The sequence below is a fragment of the Zea mays genome, chromosome 9 (genome assembly GCF_902167145.1).
Source record: "Zea mays cultivar B73 chromosome 9, Zm-B73-REFERENCE-NAM-5.0, whole genome shotgun sequence".
Classification (NCBI taxonomy): Eukaryota; Viridiplantae; Streptophyta; class Magnoliopsida; order Poales; family Poaceae; genus Zea; species Zea mays.
Genome location: NC_050104.1, coordinates 19355786 through 19375046, shown reverse-complemented (window position 1 = coordinate 19375046; position 19261 = coordinate 19355786). Strand labels below are relative to the sequence as shown.

At 45.5% G+C, this 19261-nt stretch overlaps 1 protein-coding gene across 1 annotated transcript; it reads right to left on the bottom strand.

Moving 5' to 3' along the window:
- Positions 1-17082: 17082 nt before the first annotated feature.
- Positions 17083-17930, bottom strand: LOC103639772 (nuclear pore complex protein NUP155). Its single transcript, XM_008662486.1, has 3 exons — positions 17708-17930; positions 17313-17611; positions 17083-17119 (listed from the first exon to the last, which is right to left on the bottom strand). The coding sequence occupies exons 1-3, from the start codon at positions 17912-17914 to the stop codon at positions 17083-17085; spliced, it is 543 nt and encodes a 180-aa protein (XP_008660708.1). The 5' UTR covers positions 17915-17930.
- Positions 17931-19261: the final 1331 nt, after the last annotated feature.

Here is a 19261-nt window from a genome sequence, read left to right as displayed (position 1 = left end):
GTTCTGTTGGTTCGCTGGGGCAGGAAGACGAGGTGCCTGCTGATTCTGCCTCTGGAACTGACCTCCTCCTGACTGATTGTTCTGGTGGTTCTGCTGCTGGTGCTGAGGGTACTGCCTTTGGAACTGCTGCTGATGAGGTGGGCGTTGGTTCTGCCTGAACTGCTGAGGTGGATTGCCTGAGAAATGAGGGCGATTGCTGCTTCCAGTCTGAGGTCCACTGATCTTACGCTTGCGATCCTCCATCTCTTTGCGCTTCCTCTCTGTCATGATTGCTCTGTCAATCAGGTGCTGAAATGTGGGGAAGGTATGATTCACCAATTGATACTGCAGAGGGTCGACCAAGCCTCTCAGGAAGCGATACTGCCTCTTGGCGTCGGTGTTGACATCTTCAGGAGAATAGCGAGACAGCTGCAAAAACCTTTCTCGGTACTCACTAACAGACATTGACCCTTGCTTGAGTGCTAGGAACTCCTCCTTCTTCACTATCATCAGACCTGTAGGTACATGGTACCGACGGAATCTATCTCTGAATTCTTCCCAGGTGATGGCGTCGGGGTTGGCATGGGTGGCGAGGTAAGACTCCCACCAAGACTGAGCTGCTCCTCTCAACATACGGGGACCATACAGAACTTCTCCATGTCATCACACAGAGCGATATGCAACTCCTGCTCCACTGTGCGCAGCCAGTCTTCAGCATCCATGGGGTCAGAAGAATGAGCGAACACTGGGGGATGACCTATCATGAATTCAGCACGCTTGTCCCTGGGCATCTGAGGCATCTAAGGATGAGGTGGTGGCTGTTGTTGTTGCTGCTGCTGAATGGCGGCCAGAGTCTGACCGATGGCTTGAACTGCCTGAGTCTGCATCAAGAACATTTGCTCGATGGTCATCGGGGGTGGTGGTGGCAGCTGCTGTTGCTGGGGTGCCTCATCCTGCGGTGCTGTCTGCTCCTGCTGAGCACGCCTTCCTCCTCTGCGCCTATTTTCTGACATCTGCATAATGCAATCACACATCAGAACTGATCTTGCAACTTGCAACATAAGAAAAGAGTATAGAATCCTTCCACAATACTGAACAGATAAACATCTTCACTGATTTCCAACACAGCTTCTCAGATAAAAAGGAAAGTGGAATAAAAAGGCTTCCCAACTAGATAGCTAACTCCATTAATATTTAACAGGTAAACCAATATACAGGGGATTCCCACACTCTGGTGACAGTCATTACAAAGATCCAAATCCAACATAGTTCATCATGACAAACATAAAAGCACAGGATAAGCAAACTACCCTGTCTAACTAAGACTAACTAACAGTAAGACCGAGACTAAGACTAAGACTAAAACTTCTATATTAAGCATTTATTACAGGACCCAACGCTGACGATCTATGGTTCTAAATCTATCTTGGTCTTGCAGTCGAGGTTGCCATAAGACTGGTGTCCACGCCAAGGTGAGCAGTACGGGTGCTGAGTCCCGACGGGAGCGGAGGAGCCATCCTCTAGGTGACGATGCTCCGCGCGCTCAGCCCGCAGCTGGGCGATCTCAGCACGAGCCCTACTCAGCTCGTCTAATGCATGGTCCAGGGGTAGATGAGCACGTCACCCATGACAGGACGCTACGCGTCGCGCCGAGGGCACGACGAGCCGCGCCAAAGCACTATGCGCACCACGCGAGCACGCGCGCGTAAGGCCACGCTGATGCACCGCGAACAAATCGCGCGCACGCTGGGGCCGCGCCACGCAGGGGCACCGCGGCTGCGTGAGCCGAAGTCGCACCGTGTCGGGGCCACGCTGCGCAGGGGCGCCACGAGCAGGCGTCGGGGCCAGCCGCGCCGCTGGGCCGCGCCTGGCAGCGCCGGGGCCGCAGGGTCGCCACGCCGCGGAGGAGCCGCAAGCCGGGGCCCGGGCACGGCCGCACGCAGGGGAGGAGAGCCTCGCCGGGGCGGGCGAGCACGCTAGGGCGGGCACGTCGGGGCCGGGCGGGGGCGAGCGCGCCGTGGGGAGGGGGCCGAGCGCCATGGCCGGGGCCGGGACCGTCGCGTCGCGCCTGGCGGGCGCCATGGCCGGGCCACATGACCGGGCCGCGCCACCGCGGACGCGCGCCGCCGAGCCACGAGGAGGGGGCCGAGCGCCATGCCGGGGCCGGGGCCGGGGCCGAGGCCGCACGCACCGGGGACGGACCGCGCGCCGAGGCCGCGCGCGCCGGGGGCGGGCCGCGCTTCATGGCTGGGGAGAGGGAGGGGGTCGCGCCAGGCCAAGGAAGAAGAAGGCAGGGGGCGGGGGAAGAGGAGGGAGGGAGGCTCACCGCGGGGGGGGGGGGGGGGGGCAAGGCCGCCGGCGATTCCGAGGGGCAGGGACAACTCTGGGCGGCTGCTGGCGAGTCAGGCACGGGGAGAGGGAGAGAATGTGCGCGGGGGGGATTAGAGGAGAGAGAGGGGGCGGTTTTGTTGGAGGGGATGACAGGTGGGCCCCCACCAGGGGGTTGCGGCGGCGGCTTAACCGCCTGCGCGCGCCGCGCGCGAGGGGAGCGGGGGAAAGTGGCTGGGCCGCCAAGTGGGCCCAAAGCGGGGGAGGGGGGTCGCCGAGCTGGGCCACGACTGGGCCGCAAAGCCGACTGGGCACGCGTGGGGGGAAGGGGCAGGCCGCGCCACGGGGGAAGCCGGCCCAAGGGGGGGAAGAAGAGGGAATTCCCCTTTTCCAATTTCTTCCTACTTTCCTATTATCTATTCTATCTCTAACCTTCTACTAAGTGCATACTTTATGGAAACCAAGCAAATACACCCCAAAGGAAATTGATGCATGGCTCGACATGATGCAACAAACAAAGAAAATATTTCTAGGGTTCACCTACACAAGATGTCGAGCTAATTCTCGCTAGAACTTTGAAAAAGAACAAGGCATAACGGGGAGAAAAGAAAAGTAGGAAAGGTAACACCCAAATTTGGGGAGTGCTGGAGAAAGAAAAAAAATTCAACTCTCAAATTCGGGGCGTTACAGTACCCCTCAATACAAGACCAGAACCAGCTTAGTCCTTTTCCATGAACAGATGACCTACGGACAAACATTTTTATTGATGTTAGTTCTTGTAGGATCTTTAGGAGAACCTACAAGGCGACAATGAGATACAATATATTTAAGTTCTTAATCAAATTAGGAAAAAAATTGCACTCATACTCATGTCAACTAAAAAATATTTATGTTGTTAGGCATCATAAACTTCTAGAGAAAGCATGCTAGAAAGGCATATTACTTGCAAGCCACCAAGAACTTTCATAGAAAATTGAACAGATGAAAATACATAGAGCAAGTTACAACTAAGGAGGTGAAATTGTGTTTGAGAACTACCAGTGGTGACACTGACACAAAAGAGAGGTTGGTGACGGCAACACAGACAACATCAAGCTCATCATGGGAGGAGACACCGCGACAACCCCTAGAAGCTCCAAGAGTGGCAAATCTGAGCAGGTGAAATAAATGCGGGCACATTGTACTAAAGAACGTGTATATTCTATCTTATATTTATAACCAAACATCCATGTAACTGCACCAGGTATTCTACACTACAGATTCCAAGGTTTATTTAGTGGCACAATTTTACATATAATAACCTGGATAAAGAGTGCATAACATTACCTCCCAAATTTCTTGTTGGCCACATATTAGATAGTCAAGTTCATGAGGTGAAAATATGAGGAGGGATGACATGCCAAACACCTATGAAACATTAAAATACACAAGAATTATTGGAGTTAACTGAACAAAACAAAATCAGAACAAGTGGAATTAATATAGATTGTATTAAAGCAATGCCAATGAGGTTGTACCTGATTAAACCCTGATCTAAATGCCTCAACCTCTCACTTTATCCCTCCCTAAACTGTAGCATCCACTACCGAAGTAATATATGCTTCTAAATTATAAATATTGACCTGTAAATGATACTAATAGATTAAAAAAAATACAAAGTGAAATCATCAAGATAAATACACGCTAATATGGAACTTCATCACTTACAATTGTGCCTCCTTCACCCTCTTTAAGCACATAATCAGGATATTATCCTGGATGAGTAAAATTTAAACACAAATCTTCAATAAAAGTGTCACAGAAACACAAATATGCAACTTGTAGCTGGTTGATAGATAATACAGACTTCATAGTATTCTAGAAAATACAAAATTAATAAACCCACCAATTTCTTCCTTAATCCTAGGACCAAAAAGGAGGTGAATTTAGCCTGCAGAAAAATATGTGCAAGGCATCAGTACTCAGATATACTACATACTTAATTCTGTTATTATGGAATGCTTGAAACTGTGCGGGTGTGTGAGGGTAGCTTCTGACAGAGCACTTGCTTCTCATAGACGCTTCTGACAGCTCGCGCTGCTGTTTTGGTGGTGTGTAGACCATCGCCTATAACTGTGGCCAGCTGCAAAGAGCTATGAGTGGGTGGGTGACGCATGTGTTGTCGTCGAGGTAGGTCACCTCAAACTCGATGCTCCTAATGTTGGACGGTGGTCGAAGCGATCACGATCGCATCATAGAGACCCTCGCCCTCTCCTCCACCTTCGTTGCCCACTTTCTCCACGACCACTGCCGGCGGTGGCTTCTCCGATGCTAGCGTGCCTCTCCTGAACCCACTGACATCGCATATTAAGTACCCACAACGGATGGTTGTACACCTCCAATAGCAGTATACAGTGCAAGCTTTCCCAAGGAATTCCCATGCCCTATACACATTTCACACAGAAAAGATTAAACTCTACACTTAACCAAAAAAATAGATGCATAAATGATCCCACACAGAAAAGGTTATAAGCAACAAACTCCACAGTTAGCCAAAAATTCAGATGCACGGATGATTCATGAAGCAAAAAAGGTTGGACAATAAAACTAACCTGACAACCTAGATATCCCAGGCCTAAAATGTGCTCACCATTAGTGACCACAATAACATGAATACTCTTCTTTGTCCAGTTCCTCGGTACCTCCAAGATTCTTACCCTAGCATGATATAAGCAATTACTATGAGGAGAGGTGGAGGGATAACACACTTCTCCTTGAGGCAGATGTATAAACCTTGTAGTCGTCTGAAGATCGACCCATACTTCTGGCAAGCTTCCCCCACTGTTGGTTCATACACAACAGGAAGCAGTTCTTCGACATTGTCAATCAAGAGTTTGTAAAATAGCCTATCATTTCTCTCCTAGAAAACAAATGCAACATTCAACAAACAAAAGCACTCACGACTGAAATAATAATCTGGCTACCTGCAAATGAATTTGAGAAATTAGATAATCCCATTATAAGAGTGGACTATAGTCAGGGAAATTATGCCAAGTGCATCATGATCAGAATCCTTTGATCTATAGCAAGCAACATGAAGAAATGTGGGAGAACTATAATAATTGACATCAGCATCCCAATGAAACCAATGTCCAAGGGGATATCATATAGATTCTAGAGGTTCATTATAAACTCCTGAACCTAGTTATCTCATTTATTTTTCTCAAATCATGCGCTATGTCAGAAAAAGCTAGATTTCAGACTGAAGATCATTAGTGGCGAAATTTTTGTTGTACCTGAAATTTCAAACACTCTTGAGGTTTGGCAATACATTAATTTTTGTAGCAGATAACTGGGTGTCGTGTTCCCTATACTACTTTATAGAACAACGATCTGAATCCTATCTGGAATGAGCACTTTCAGTTTACTGTTGAAGATGCTGATACACAGAGTGTAACCGTGAAGCTCACTAACAAACTAATGCAAGTGTATTCGGATGTGGACCACCACCTAGCAGCCTAGTACAACCTGTAGCTTGCTCATATATATACATTTGTAGTTCAGGTCCAATGCAAGCAAGTAGTAGTATGGAGTCCCATGGACACAATAACAAGCTTAAATGTTAGTTCAGGTCCAACACAAGCAAGTAATAACCACAACAGCAGAATCCACACTATTGAAGAAGGTATATTAGGTGAGCGACAATAAGTTGTTTTAAAATTATATCAATGCTTGTCACGAGGATTTTATAACTTAAAGGCTTGAGCTACAATGTTACTCATAAAGTCATAATACTGAATATTATTACCACTGAACTGAAGAATACAGTGAGCCCACAAGTCTAGGTAGCGAATTTAAAAGTGCCTCCTACAATGCCAAAGCCCACATGTCAGATAGGCACTCTACTATATGAAATTCCTTTAAGCAAATTACTTAACTATTCAATTTGGAAGAACGGAAGGGGATGTCTTCAAAAGCAAAATTAACCTTTGAAAAACAAGGGCAAGTCGTATCAACAATCCGCACTTTCTTCTCATTTAGTGTGTACATCTCCTCCACAGCAGCTCCAAATGCAGGCAACACAACAACATCACCTTATTCGATGACATTCAAAAGAAAAGTAAAGGCGTAAGTAGCAAGACAAAAATAATCAAGGCAGGATATGAATATGCTACCAAAGTCATACATAAGTCTAATATCCATATTTTAATATGTCATTCGTTCATATAGCCATTCTTTACTGTTACCATGATATAATAAATTCTGTGGCTTTCATAAACTAACCATTTCTAACATCCAACAAGGGGAGCAGCAGGAGGCTTAACCATCCCCCTTCCTTAATTCCATAAGCTGTGGTGAGAATTCCAATGCCACACAACGTGTTGAACCGTGGAGATTCGACCAGAGGAGAAGTTCAGAACAAAAAATCAGCATCCAACATCGTGACCTAACTAATTGCTATGCAACTAATTCAGAGTTTTAGACCAGTTTAGATATTCAACAATTGTGATTTGGACGTGAAGAACAAGCGTAACACCACGAAATCAATGACTGTGGGAGAAGCACGGTGTCCACCTTGGTGAAGTCGAAGCGCGATTGCTTCAAGGGTGTTGAGGTCTCGCATGGTCGGTGTCCTCCCCATCGGCCATCGCGACGTTGTTGAGGGCGAAAGGGGGAGAGGAGCAAGGAGACTCACCTGCGCGCGGCTCGAGCTCTTCTGGTCGCGGATCAGGGGAGGTGCGGCGGGTGCGGAGCCATGCAGTTGTTGTTCCCTCGCATCCCGCGGGGGATCTAGGCGGTGGCGGGTGCGGGTCTGCAGTCGTCACTCATGGCTCCCAAGCATCACGTCGAGACCGGGGGGTTGTTGCGGTGCCGATGACAGGGTGCGGGGAGGCGCTGAGGACAAGGAGGATCCATGCGCGCGGCCATCGCGACGTTGTTGAGGGCGAAAGGGGGAGAGGAGCAGGGAGACTCACCTTGCGCGTGGCTCGAGCTCTTCTGGTCGCAGATCAGGGGAGGTGCGGCGGGTGCGGAGCCATGCAGTTGTTGTTCCCTCGCATCCCGCGGGGGATCTGGGCGGTGGCGGGTGCGGATCTGCAGCCGCCGCTCATGGCTCCCAAGCATCACGTCGAGACCGGGGGGTTGTTGCGGTGCCGATGACAGGGTGCGGGGAGGCGCTGAGGACAAGGAGGATCCATGCGCGCGGCCATCGCGACGTTGTTGAGGGCGAAAGGGGGAGAGGAGCAGGGAGACTCACCTTTGCGTGGCTCGAGCTCTGAAAGCTCTCTTGTGAGTTTTGGTGTTTGGATGACAACTCAATTAAAGGACTAACAAGTGTACTAAGTGTTGAACAGGTGCTTAAGGTAAAGTCTACAGGGTTCAACACAAGTGAACAAATGTGATGGTCCAAGAACTGGATTATGGATACATAATGGACATCACAAGTAAGATGGACATTGCATAAAGTGAGACTCGGGTGCGTAGCTCGGAGTCAACTGATCAAGCCAAGGACGGAGGCAAGAAGAGCTTCGAGGTACCAAGTGCAAGGGAGAAAGTCAAGGAGGCTGAGGAACCCAAAGCCAAGGGTGAAGAAGAAGGCTTGCAAAGTCAAGGGTGATCGAGTTGAGAACAGCTACAGCACATCAAGGATCACTACATAAGGACGTGACTTACAACCAATGAGGTAATAGCTACAGTTATGTGGTGTAAGTCATAAGGCTCAAGACCAAGCTCTAAGAAGGAGATCAAGGTCACTAGAAGGAGAACAAGTGTCAAAACCAGAACTGGAAGCAGCCCAAAAGAGCTAAGTTCACCTTGATCTTTAGTTTGGGTTGTTCCTATGTTTGGAGATGTTCTATGTGACCTTTACAGGATGTTGGAGCTAAGAAATGTCAATCTAGATCAAGTCAAGCCGACTTGATGATTTATGAGTCCAACATCAAAGCTCAAGCATGTGAAATGCTATAGATGTAACAATGAAGAGAAGGTATGTTTCTAGACTTAGTACATTGGTTTTTGTGTACTAACATATTTGTCTAAGTGTTAGAAACAGAGAAAAGAAGAAAAGAAAAGAGATGCAAATACTTGGCTGTGTACAGCCGAGACTCAGCTCAGTCTGGCACACCGGACTGTCCGGTGGTGCACCGGACAGTGTCCGGTGCGCCAGGCTGACTCTGCGCGAAAAGGCCGCTCTCGGGAATTCGTCGGCGACGTACGGCTAAAATTCACCGGACTGTCCGGTGTGCACCGAACTGTCCGGTGAGCCAACGGTCGGCTGGGCCAACGGTCGGCCGCGCAATCCGGGCGTGACGCGTGGCCGAGCCAACGGTCATATGGGGGCACCGGACTGTCCGGTGTGCACCGGACATGTCCGGTGCGCCAACGGCTCCCAGATCTGCAACGGTCGGCTTCGCCATTTAAGGAAAGAAATCGGGCACCGGACAGTGTCCGGTGTGCACCGGACTGTCCGGTGCGCCACCCGACAGAAGGCAAGATTTGCCTTCCTGATTGCTTCCAACGGCTCCTAGGCTCCTTGTGCCTATAAAAGGGACCCCTAGGCGCCTCCAGCAAAAAACAAGTGCAGCCAACAAGTGTAGACATCACTCGAATCAATTCTCACTCTCCCTCGTGTGTGTAACTCTATAGTTTGTGTAGAAGGCACAGCTATAAGCCTTAAGAGAGAGGAGAAGTGCTGTTTAGAGCTAGAGCAAGGTCTTGAGCGTGTCGTTACTCTGCCAGGGTGCTGCCAAGAAGTTTGTAAGCAGCCGCGGTTCTGTTGTAACCCCACTCAATAGTGAAAGGCTCTATCTGTCATATTGACAGATCTGAGCAAACGGAGGAAGGAGGTGAAATAGACTCCAAGCCCAGGTGTGGCTAACTCCAACGAGGACTAGGCAAGCATTTCAGGCTTGGCCGAACCTCGGGATAAATCCTTGCGTCTGTGTGCTCTGTTCTATCCTGACTCTCTGCCTTACTCGTTTTTATATCTGCACTTCAATACTTATCTGTGTTATAAGCTTGATTTGAAGTGCAGGACATATTGAGACAGGATCTTCCATTCCGCTGCAACCTACTCGAAGAATCTTCTCACTCCACTGCGTACTAAGTCTTCGAGTAGAGTAAGAATTTAAGTTTTAAAGTAATAAGTTTTATTCGCCTATTCACCCCCCCCTCTAGGCGACATCCAGATCCTGTTCCCGGGTCAAAGGGAACTTTCAATTGGTATCAGAGCTAGGCCTCTCCAGTGTGGGCTTAGCCGTCCGGAGATAACGATGTCGTCACAAGAGGTAACTGTAGAACTTCTTTTAGGCGATGGCTCTAATTACAAATCTTGGTCTGTCTCTATTTATAATGCTTTCATGAGTGTTGATCCTGATTTGAGACAGATCTTTAGGAGAAGTATTTTTCCATCTGATATTAGTAAAAATCCCTCTAATGATGAACTAAGATGTTTTTCTCTCAATCACCGTGCTTGCAGCATCTTAGTTGATTCTCTTTCTAGAGGTGCTTATTTTGCCATCATGAGTAGTGATAATGATTTAATTGTTGATGCTCATGATTTATGGAATAGAATTAAAGTAAAATATTTTGTGGCAAATTGTACTACTTCTACTCCCTATATTGCTTGTGATGCTAACCATTCAAAGGGAGAAGATCAAGAACGATGGACACCCAACGATGAATCTACCTCGTCGATAGGTTTGGTCTCCACTAATAATAAGTGTTTTATTGCTAACAATGACGGTGGAGACAAAAGCCATGATGAGGAGGAATATGAGGATGATAGCGAGGATGAATCTTCATCATCACAAGGTACTTTTTCCTATATTGCTTCCACTGACATTAATGACAGGGAAAATGAGATCGATGATGTGGAAGAAGAGGAGATTCGCCGTTTCTACAACCATCTCAACAAAGCGGACAAAGCTCTCTTGGTTAAGTTGTTGAGAAGGAACAAGGAACAAGGTGAGACGCTTCTCAGGCTAGAGGAGACTCTCATCAAAACAAACAACAGCCTGGAGAAGATGACCAAAGAACATGAGGAGCTGAGGTGCTCTCATGATGTCTTGGTCCAACGGTATGATTCAATGTTAATTGAGCAAAGTAATAATTATGACGCTCTATCTAATGTTGCTCAACTTAAAACTGAAAATTCTATGCTTAGAAGTCGAGTAGAAACAATGAATTTAGAAAAGCTTGCTCTTAGTGAAAAGTATGATATGTTGTCATACTCTCATAGTAAACTAGTTGATGATCATATCATGCTCGATATTGCTCATGAGGTAGTAATTACTAGTTTAAACTCATATGAACCTCATTCTTGCACTAGTAATCAATTGATCAAAATATTATCATGTGCTGACCTCCACCGCCCCAAGAAAGGCCAATCTTTGTTTGAGAAACAAGTTGCAGGATCAAAAAGAAAATTGCGTGGGAACAAGAAGCAAAGACAGCTAAGGAGAAGACACATTGCTCAACTTTCTCAAGATATCCACGGGCGCGTGGTGAAGAAGCTTGAGAAAGGAAAAACTGCAGCAAGTGTCAAGCTCAATAAGAAGAATGTTCCTAAAAATGAAGAAATCAACATGAGCTTGGAAAATGGTAAAAATTCAATTAATCATGTTGTTTGCACTGACCTTTTCTCTATGTCATCTAAGAACAAAAAGAGAAAAGGGAAAAGGAGGTGTTTTAAGTGCAACAAGTCAGGACACCTCATCGCATCGTGTCCATACACCAACAAGGGTGAAGGGATAAGGAGATGCTTTGGATGCAATGACAAGAACCACACGATCACTGCTTGTCCTCTACTGTGTGGTGAGCAGGGTCATCTATCAAAGGTATGTAATAAAGGTGAGGTCTCTAAGCAAGTAAATTTGTCTCAATCTCATTCGCTTAGGAGACCCAAATCATACACCTGTGCTAGATCTATAACAAGATCACCTAGAACTAGCATAAAGGCTATTTGGGTACCAAAGGCACATTTAGATGATTATGGACCCATACCGAGGTGGGTACCAAACTGTGCTAACTAGACCATGCAGGTACCTTGAGATGAACTGGAGACCATGGGAGAGCTTAAGACTGTTATCTCAAACTCTATGCTTAAGCTTTTAATTGTGTTGGTGTTTATTCATTGACCCAAGGATGAATTATTGTGAGACACTAATCCCATGTTCATCTCAAGTAAAAAGTGGAATAGGTCCTTAATCATTATTGGTGAGTCAAGCAAAGGACCTCGATTGTGCATCTGTCTCTTCAAAGGACGGTACCTGTGTTTCTTAAGAACATTATCAATATCGCTCTTAAAGCTAAATGTCGTGCCATCTGTCCTTGGAGTAGTTATGCTTTGAAGATTGCTTGTGTTGGATTCTTGTTAATAATTGATTAATAATTTCCAAGATCGTAATCATGCTTGCTTAATCATGATTATGTGCTTTATAGGGTATATCTCTTGAATCATTCAATGGGTAGCTTTTCATTTGATATATCCACCATGATTAACTCTCTTGGTGTATGTGGATAAACATGTATCTTTTTGTAAGTCATGCTATGTGTTTTTTAATGATTAACCTATGTGCAAGCATGATAGTTTTGTTTAGTCCATGTTCACATGATTACTTTGTCTTGGTACTCTGTGTATACCAAAACAAGAAATCCATGTTGTGTCTCTAATGCACCCTCTCGAGCTATGAGGTGCATGAGCAAAGGAGCCCTAAATTGGTAAACTGGTGCTCTCATGGCCATACTGGTAAAAAGGCAAAGGTATGGAAAATGGAACTGTGCAATTTTATTGAATATCTTGAAGTTCCATTGATTGTGATCATAGCTGTGTTCTTGCATTTCAATTGGTAGTATCTTGGCTTAGGTGATTTATGCCTTTAAAATGTTGTTTCTTTTGATGCACCTAAGAAACCTTCTTAATTATGGCATGCTTAGACATTACGCTTTATATGCATGATTGTGTTGTTCTTCAATTGGTACATGTGGTACAATGATTGTCATGTTTGAAGCATGTCTAAGATTGCTTGTAAAATGTAATACTACTTAAGGCATGCATTGTTGGATTAAGTCAATCTTTCACTTGATATTCAAATTGGTATCTTTGTGTGGTGAGAGTGATAGAGTATGCCTTGACCAAGGTATGTTGTGATCCCCTCTAGTTCTGAAAAGCTAGAATGCGCAAAGTACAAGTTGTTCAAATACTTGATGCACAAGTTTAGGGGGAGCACACATAACTTGTGTCTTTTGAGACTAACTGTTTCTTGAGCAATCTTGTATAGTCTCTAGGTGGAAAAGAGAAGATAAGCAAGAAATGAAGCGATCAGGACTTGGGTACCTCCACAAGTCGAGTAATTGGTATCTAAAGTTGTGAGTAATTACGTATTTAAAGGTTGCTTGTGCTCTATAATAGTTGGTGATCCTAGATGCTTATCTTTAAATATCATGGAGCTATGACAGTGATGATTTTTCAATTGGTAGCCTTGGTAGTGTGCTTCAATTGGTATCTTTTGGTAATCACTAGAATAGAAGCTTCATCTTGTGCCACAATACTATAACTTGTTCTAAGTTGTATCTTAGCAACAAGAAAAGGTCAGGATAAAGGATCAGACATAAGTGTAAAGGAGCTCCCTAGAGATAAAACTTTCAAGATGGAAATCTTGAATTGATGACAAAAGGAACTCCGCCTACCTAGATGGAAAGTACACCATAACATGGTAAAGGTACAAAAGGAGGTATTGACCTGTTTGCGGATGTGTACCTTAATTTTTCTCCAATGCTTGTGTTGCATATGTTTAATGTGTAAGGGGGAGTAATGTTATAGTGTTGCATTTTCCCTGCTTAATACCCTGCTGTCCCTTGACATCATCCTATGTTCTTGCTTGAATATGGTTTTGGTGTTTGATGTCAAAGGGGGAGAATATGTGCATTAAAGCTTATCTCAGCCTGAGAGGAAAGCTTATCCTAAGGGGTGATGTGTTAGTTTGAGCTTTGGTGATGTGTTAGTTTGAGCTTTGCTAGTGTGTTATTCATATGCTTCTTGCAGTATTATATGTGTTGCATCATATGGACTAGTGCTTCCGTTGCTATGAATTAATTGGCATCTATTGTGTTCATTCTGAAATAGACAGTCATGTGGATAATGATGCATATGGTTTATGGTGCTTAAGATTGCTTTAAATTAGTATCTGAGTTTAAATTGGTATCTTAATGGTGAATAGTGGTAGGTTGATATTCCTGTGATATATCCACTAATTTGAATGGTGCTTAACTCTGATTATGTGCATTTGTGTGTTATAGCATCATGGTTTGATTCTTGACACAATGCATCCAAAAAGGTGCTAAGGTGTAGAAATGCTTCGAATTGCCTAAGTATGTGCAAATTGGCGTCTGAGGCCAAAATTGTGTTTTTGAAGTAAGCACATATTTAGGGGGAGCATTCTATAAACTTAGAATTCAAAATTTGTGCTTCAAATCTTATTCTTATGTAAGCTTTAATTGTGTTGCCATCAATCACCAAAAAGGGGGAGATTGAAAGCTCTCTTGTGAGTTTTGGTGTTTGGATGACAACTCAATTAAAGGACTAACAAGTGTACTAAGTGTTGAACAGGTGCTTAAGGTAAAGTCTACAGGGTTCAACACAAGTGAACAAATGTGATGGTCCAAGAACTGGATTATGGATACATAATGGACATCACAAGTAAGATGGACATTGCATAAAGTGAGACTCGGGTGCGTAGCTCGGAGTCAACTGATCAAGCCAAGGACGGAGGCAAGAAGAGCTTCGAGGTACCAAGTGCAAGGGAGAAAGTCAAGGAGGCTGAGGAACCCAAAGCCAAGGGTGAAGAAGAAGGCTTGCAAAGTCAAGGGTGATCGAGTTGAGAACAGCTACAGCACATCAAGGATCACTACATAAGGACGTGACTTACAACCAATGAGGTAATAGCTACAGTTATGTGGTGTAAGTCATAAGGCTCAAGACCAAGCTCTAAGAAGGAGATCAAGGTCACTAGAAGGAGAACAAGTGTCAAAACCAGAACTGGAAGCAGCCCAAAAGAGCTAAGTTCACCTTGATCTTTAGTTTGGGTTGTTCCTATGTTTGGAGATGTTCTATGTGACCTTTACAGGATGTTGGAGCTAAGAAATGTCAATCTAGATCAAGTCAAGCCGACTTGATGATTTATGAGTCCAACATCAAAGCTCAAGCATGTGAAATGCTATAGATGTAACAATGAAGAGAAGGTATGTTTCTAGACTTAGTACATTGGTTTTTGTGTACTAACATATTTGTCTAAGTGTTAGAAACAGAGAAAAGAAGAAAAGAAAAGAGATGCAAATACTTGGCTGTGTACAGCCGAGACTCAGCTCAGTCTGGCACACCGGACTGTCCGGTGGTGCACCGGACAGTGTCCGGTGCGCCAGGCTGACTCTGCGCGAAAAGGCCGCTCTCGGGAATTCGTCGGCGACGTACGGCTAAAATTCACCGGACTGTCCGGTGTGCACCGGACTGTCCGGTGAGCCAACGGTCGGCTGGGCCAACGGTCGGCCGCGCAATCCGGGCGTGACGCGTGGCCGAGCCAACGGTCATATGGGGGCACCGGACTGTCCGGTGTGCACCGGACATGTCCGGTGCGCCAACGGCTCCTAGATCTGCAACGGTCGGCTTCGCCATTTAAGGAAAGAAATCGGGCACCGGACAGTGTCCGGTGTGCACCGGACTGTCCGGTGCACCACCCGACAGAAGGCAAGATTTGCCTTCCTGATTGCTTCCAACGGCTCCTAGGCTCCTTGTGCCTATAAAAGGGACCCCTAGGCGCCTCCAGCAAAAAACAAGTGCAGCCAACAAGTGTAGACATCACTCGAATCAATTCTCACTCTCCCTCGTGTGTGTAACTCTATAGTTTGTGTAGAAGGCACAGCTATAAGCCTTAAGAGAGAGGAGAAGTGCTGTTTAGAGCTAGAGCAAGGTCTTGAGCGTGTCGTTACTCTGCCAGGGTGCTGCCAAGAAGTTTGTAAGCAGCCGCGGTTCTGTTGTAACCCCACTCAATAGTGAAAGGCTCTATCTGTCATATTGACAGATCTGAGCAAACGGAGGAAGGAGGTGAAATAGACTCCAAGCCCAGGTGTGGCTAACTCCAACGAGGACTAGGCAAGCATTTCAGGCTTGGCCGAACCTCGGGATAAATCCTTGCGTCTGTGTGCTCTGTTCTATCCTGACTCTCTGCCTTACTCGTTTTTATATCTGCACTTCAATACTTATCTGTGTTATAAGCTTGATTTGAAGTGCAGGACATATTGAGACAGGATCTTCCATTCCGCTGCAACCTACTCGAAGAATCTTCTCACTCCACTGCGTACTAAGTCTTCGAGTAGAGTAAGAATTTAAGTTTTAAAGTAATAAGTTTTATTCGCCTATTCACCCCCTCCCCTCTAGGCGACATCCAGATCCTGTTCCCGGGTCAAAGGGAACTTTCAAGCTCTTCTGGTCGCAGATCAGGGGAGGTGCGGCGGGTGCGGAGCCATGCAGTTGTTGTTCCCTCGCATCCCGCGGGGGATCTGGGCGGTGGCGGGTGCGGATCTGCAGCCGCCGCTCATGGCTCCCAAGCATCACGTCGCGACCGTGGGGTTGTTGCGGTGCCGATGACAGGGTGCGGGGAGGCGCTGAGGACAAGGAGGATCCATACGCGTGCGTGCAGGCGGGCGGGGGCACAGGGGTGTGGGCACAGCGGTGGAGAAGGGCGGAGGCACGGTGAGAGGCATGGGGGAGGGGGCGTGCACTGCCTCGACGGGTATTAGGGTGGGGGGAGGGGTGGGGGTGCTGAGCGAGGCCGAGATGACAGATGAGGATGTCCTCGACTTGTGGCCGAGCTCCCGCATCGGGCGAGGGGCGTCCAGCAGCGTCGGGCATCACGGCGCTGGGGAGAATGGGGGCGGGGGCATCGCGGCGTCGCGAGGGGTGGGGGTGACGGCCATCGCGGGGACGGGGGCATCGAAGGGGCGGCGCGACTCGTTTCCTGGCAGGAATGGCGGAGAATGGGGGGCGCGGGTCGCGGGTGGGGGTAGGCGGGGGCGGAGCCACGGTGAGGGTGGGTGTGGACGCCCTCTTTGTGCTCTTAAGGAGTAACTAGTTGAGTGCCCGTGCGTTGCAACGGAACCGTATAATAACACGATAACTTATGTTCATATGTGTGTTATATTGTTATAGGTATGTGCCCGTGCGTTGCGACGGAAATACAAAATTTATATGAAACATTGATACAGATGAATCTCTCATGACAATGCCACAAAACAAAAGGTTCTCGATGTAATGACCATCTTTGAAACCAATTAAATTGAGCCATTGTGTGTTATACTTGTACTCTGTTCTATGTATGTGTATCTCTCAAGCTTGAAGTAGAATATAGCTGATTGCTTTTGCGTTAGTCAGTTTTCAGTTTGAAGTAGAATATAGTTGTGGGCATGATTGGTTGATGTACATATATTGCAGCACATCTCTGCCAAAACATGCCCCAGTTTGTTTGCCACGCCCTAGGGCACGGTTTGACAAAGGCCCCAGCGCAGCCTAAACTTCAGCTACCAAGTAAACTAACCTAAAGCCTAAGTACTAAAGAATGAAAATGAAAAATGGTTTCATGAGTTTGCAAGAAAAAATGTAGAGTTCAGTCTGGAAGCTGCACATTGGCATTGGGCTCCTATGGGCAAGCAGCTCATGCAGTAATGACTACAAATTGCCTAATAAGAAGATAGTAATTTCTCCTCAAGTTCATGGAAACCACGGTAGACATTCTCCGTTTGGTTCTATGGAAGGTTTAATCGCCTCACCTCAGTCATGTACCTGAAGTTGCAATACAATGTAAGAGAATGGTCTGGTGATGTATGAAGTGGTAGCATGGTTCACGTAACAAAATAAAAGCAGGTCAAGTAGTGGAATAATGCAATGATTTTTTTAAGAATTTAACAGCCAAGTAGTGGAATAATGCAATGGTTTTTTAAGAAATTAACAACGTTCAAATAATTGATAAAAATACATTTGTATGAAATAGTCCCCTGTTTGGTTCAATGAGAATGTTCCATCAAGAAAGAATGAAGCCCCAGCACTTGTGGTGCCTAGCCTGTGTGCAATGACAGATATCCCCCACTCACGGAGGATTGCTAGAACTGATCGCAGCAGGCGCAACTTCAGATTTAGTGAGGGTATGATTGCACCGTTCGATAACAGGTGATCATACACAACAAGTACAGGTCCAGGAAGACCTTTACAGGCACCAAGAAGAGCTCTTGCAACATCATCATCACCAACTAATTCTTCTCCTGAACTTAATCTATCCTGTAGATAAGAGCAGGATAATGAGTACCAAAGTGGAATGCTCTCACATGTAGTCTCAAGTATGCATGTACAGAAAGTACAGAAAATACACATTACCACTGCAGCCTTCTCAAGGTGAAGGCATATAATATCTAAAGGTAAACAAGCTCCATCTGCAGGATCAAGTTTCGAGCCTACTCTTTTCACAACAGAACAAGCTTCTGCAACACCCCCTTTAGTAAGTGCCTGATCAAGGAGTCTAGCCCAAACTTCTCGAACAATTTTGCTATCAGCGTCTCCAGAGTAATTAGCAAAGCTCAGCATTTCCAAGCAAACCTAACAAAAAAATGTTCCAAGTCTTTTTAAGAGAAACCATTTGCTAATAACCCAATATAGATGCAGGATTTGGTAGATACAGGGAACTCCTAGTTGAGTATAATCATCTGCCGAACTCCTAATAAATCCTCAGTTCCTATGTCAAATGATGATTTTTTTTAGTTCCATTTTTGGCTGAAGTGTTACTAACCAGTAGATTTATTTTGCCAAAACAGTTAACCTCTTTTCACGGAAGCAACTAACCTTATCAATTGGTATAAGGTTGCAACAAGTTGAATCACAGGGATAGGCGCAATCAATCTCCACGGCAGCTCCTCTTTCGAAGTACCAATCACCTACCACCTCTGCAATTTTCTGGAACTCTACAATGTTAGCCAAAGCACCACCTAAGGCTAAAATACAGCTCGTGGGCATCGCAAGAAACACCAAACACAAGCAACATTACAGCAGGCATTGTAGCTTACGTCAGCGCTAAGGAAATGACCTGGTGGAGTTACTTCAATTTGCACTCATTTTGAAGCGAAGAAACATGGTTCATTCAGTTTGCAAGGCAAGTACTTTTAACAATAAAATATTATTCTCCTTCCTTTATTTCAAAGTATAAGTCTTTTGACTTTTCTGGGTACAAAGCAAAAGCAAAAAAACTATGTACGTAGAAACTTTGCAGAAAATAATTTGAGATGGAAGGTTACATAAAATAATTTAAGATCATCTAGAGAAAGATAACTTGATCAAAGAGGGTGAAGTAGTTGCAACAATGGTTGTCTCCCTTTCTATTCTAGCAAGTAGATCCATTAGTAACAGTCTTAGTGCAAATATGTATGACTTGTCAAATTTATGAAGCGACAACCATTCTTAACTTTATAGTGTTGTAATCATCTATTGCTTGCAACTTTAGATGTAATACAAACATTGTAAAAATATGTAAATCATTGCACATGTTGTAGGGATAGCAAACAGGCAAGACTAAAGAGAGCATATGAAAAAAGCCAGAGCATAGTAGCAGTCAACAAGAAATCACGTTCTAGCAATTACAGACTACATGCTAACACACTCTGCATGAAGTACAAACAGAGAAACCGAAGTGCAAAAACATGACCTTCAGGTTATCTCCCAATATGCATGTGAAGTAGTTCTAAAGTTCAGACCCATGGAAGTATGTAAGAATTTTCTGCCAGTTGGGTGGGTTCTGCACAATTGAACAAGTAAAATATCAGCTTCTTTGATGTCTATACTCCTCAAAATAAAAACATTAATATAGAATCAAGAAATAGGAAAATGAAATTAAGTGCAGAATCTCTCAAATAAAAAGGTGTGCAGAATCTACTAAATAAA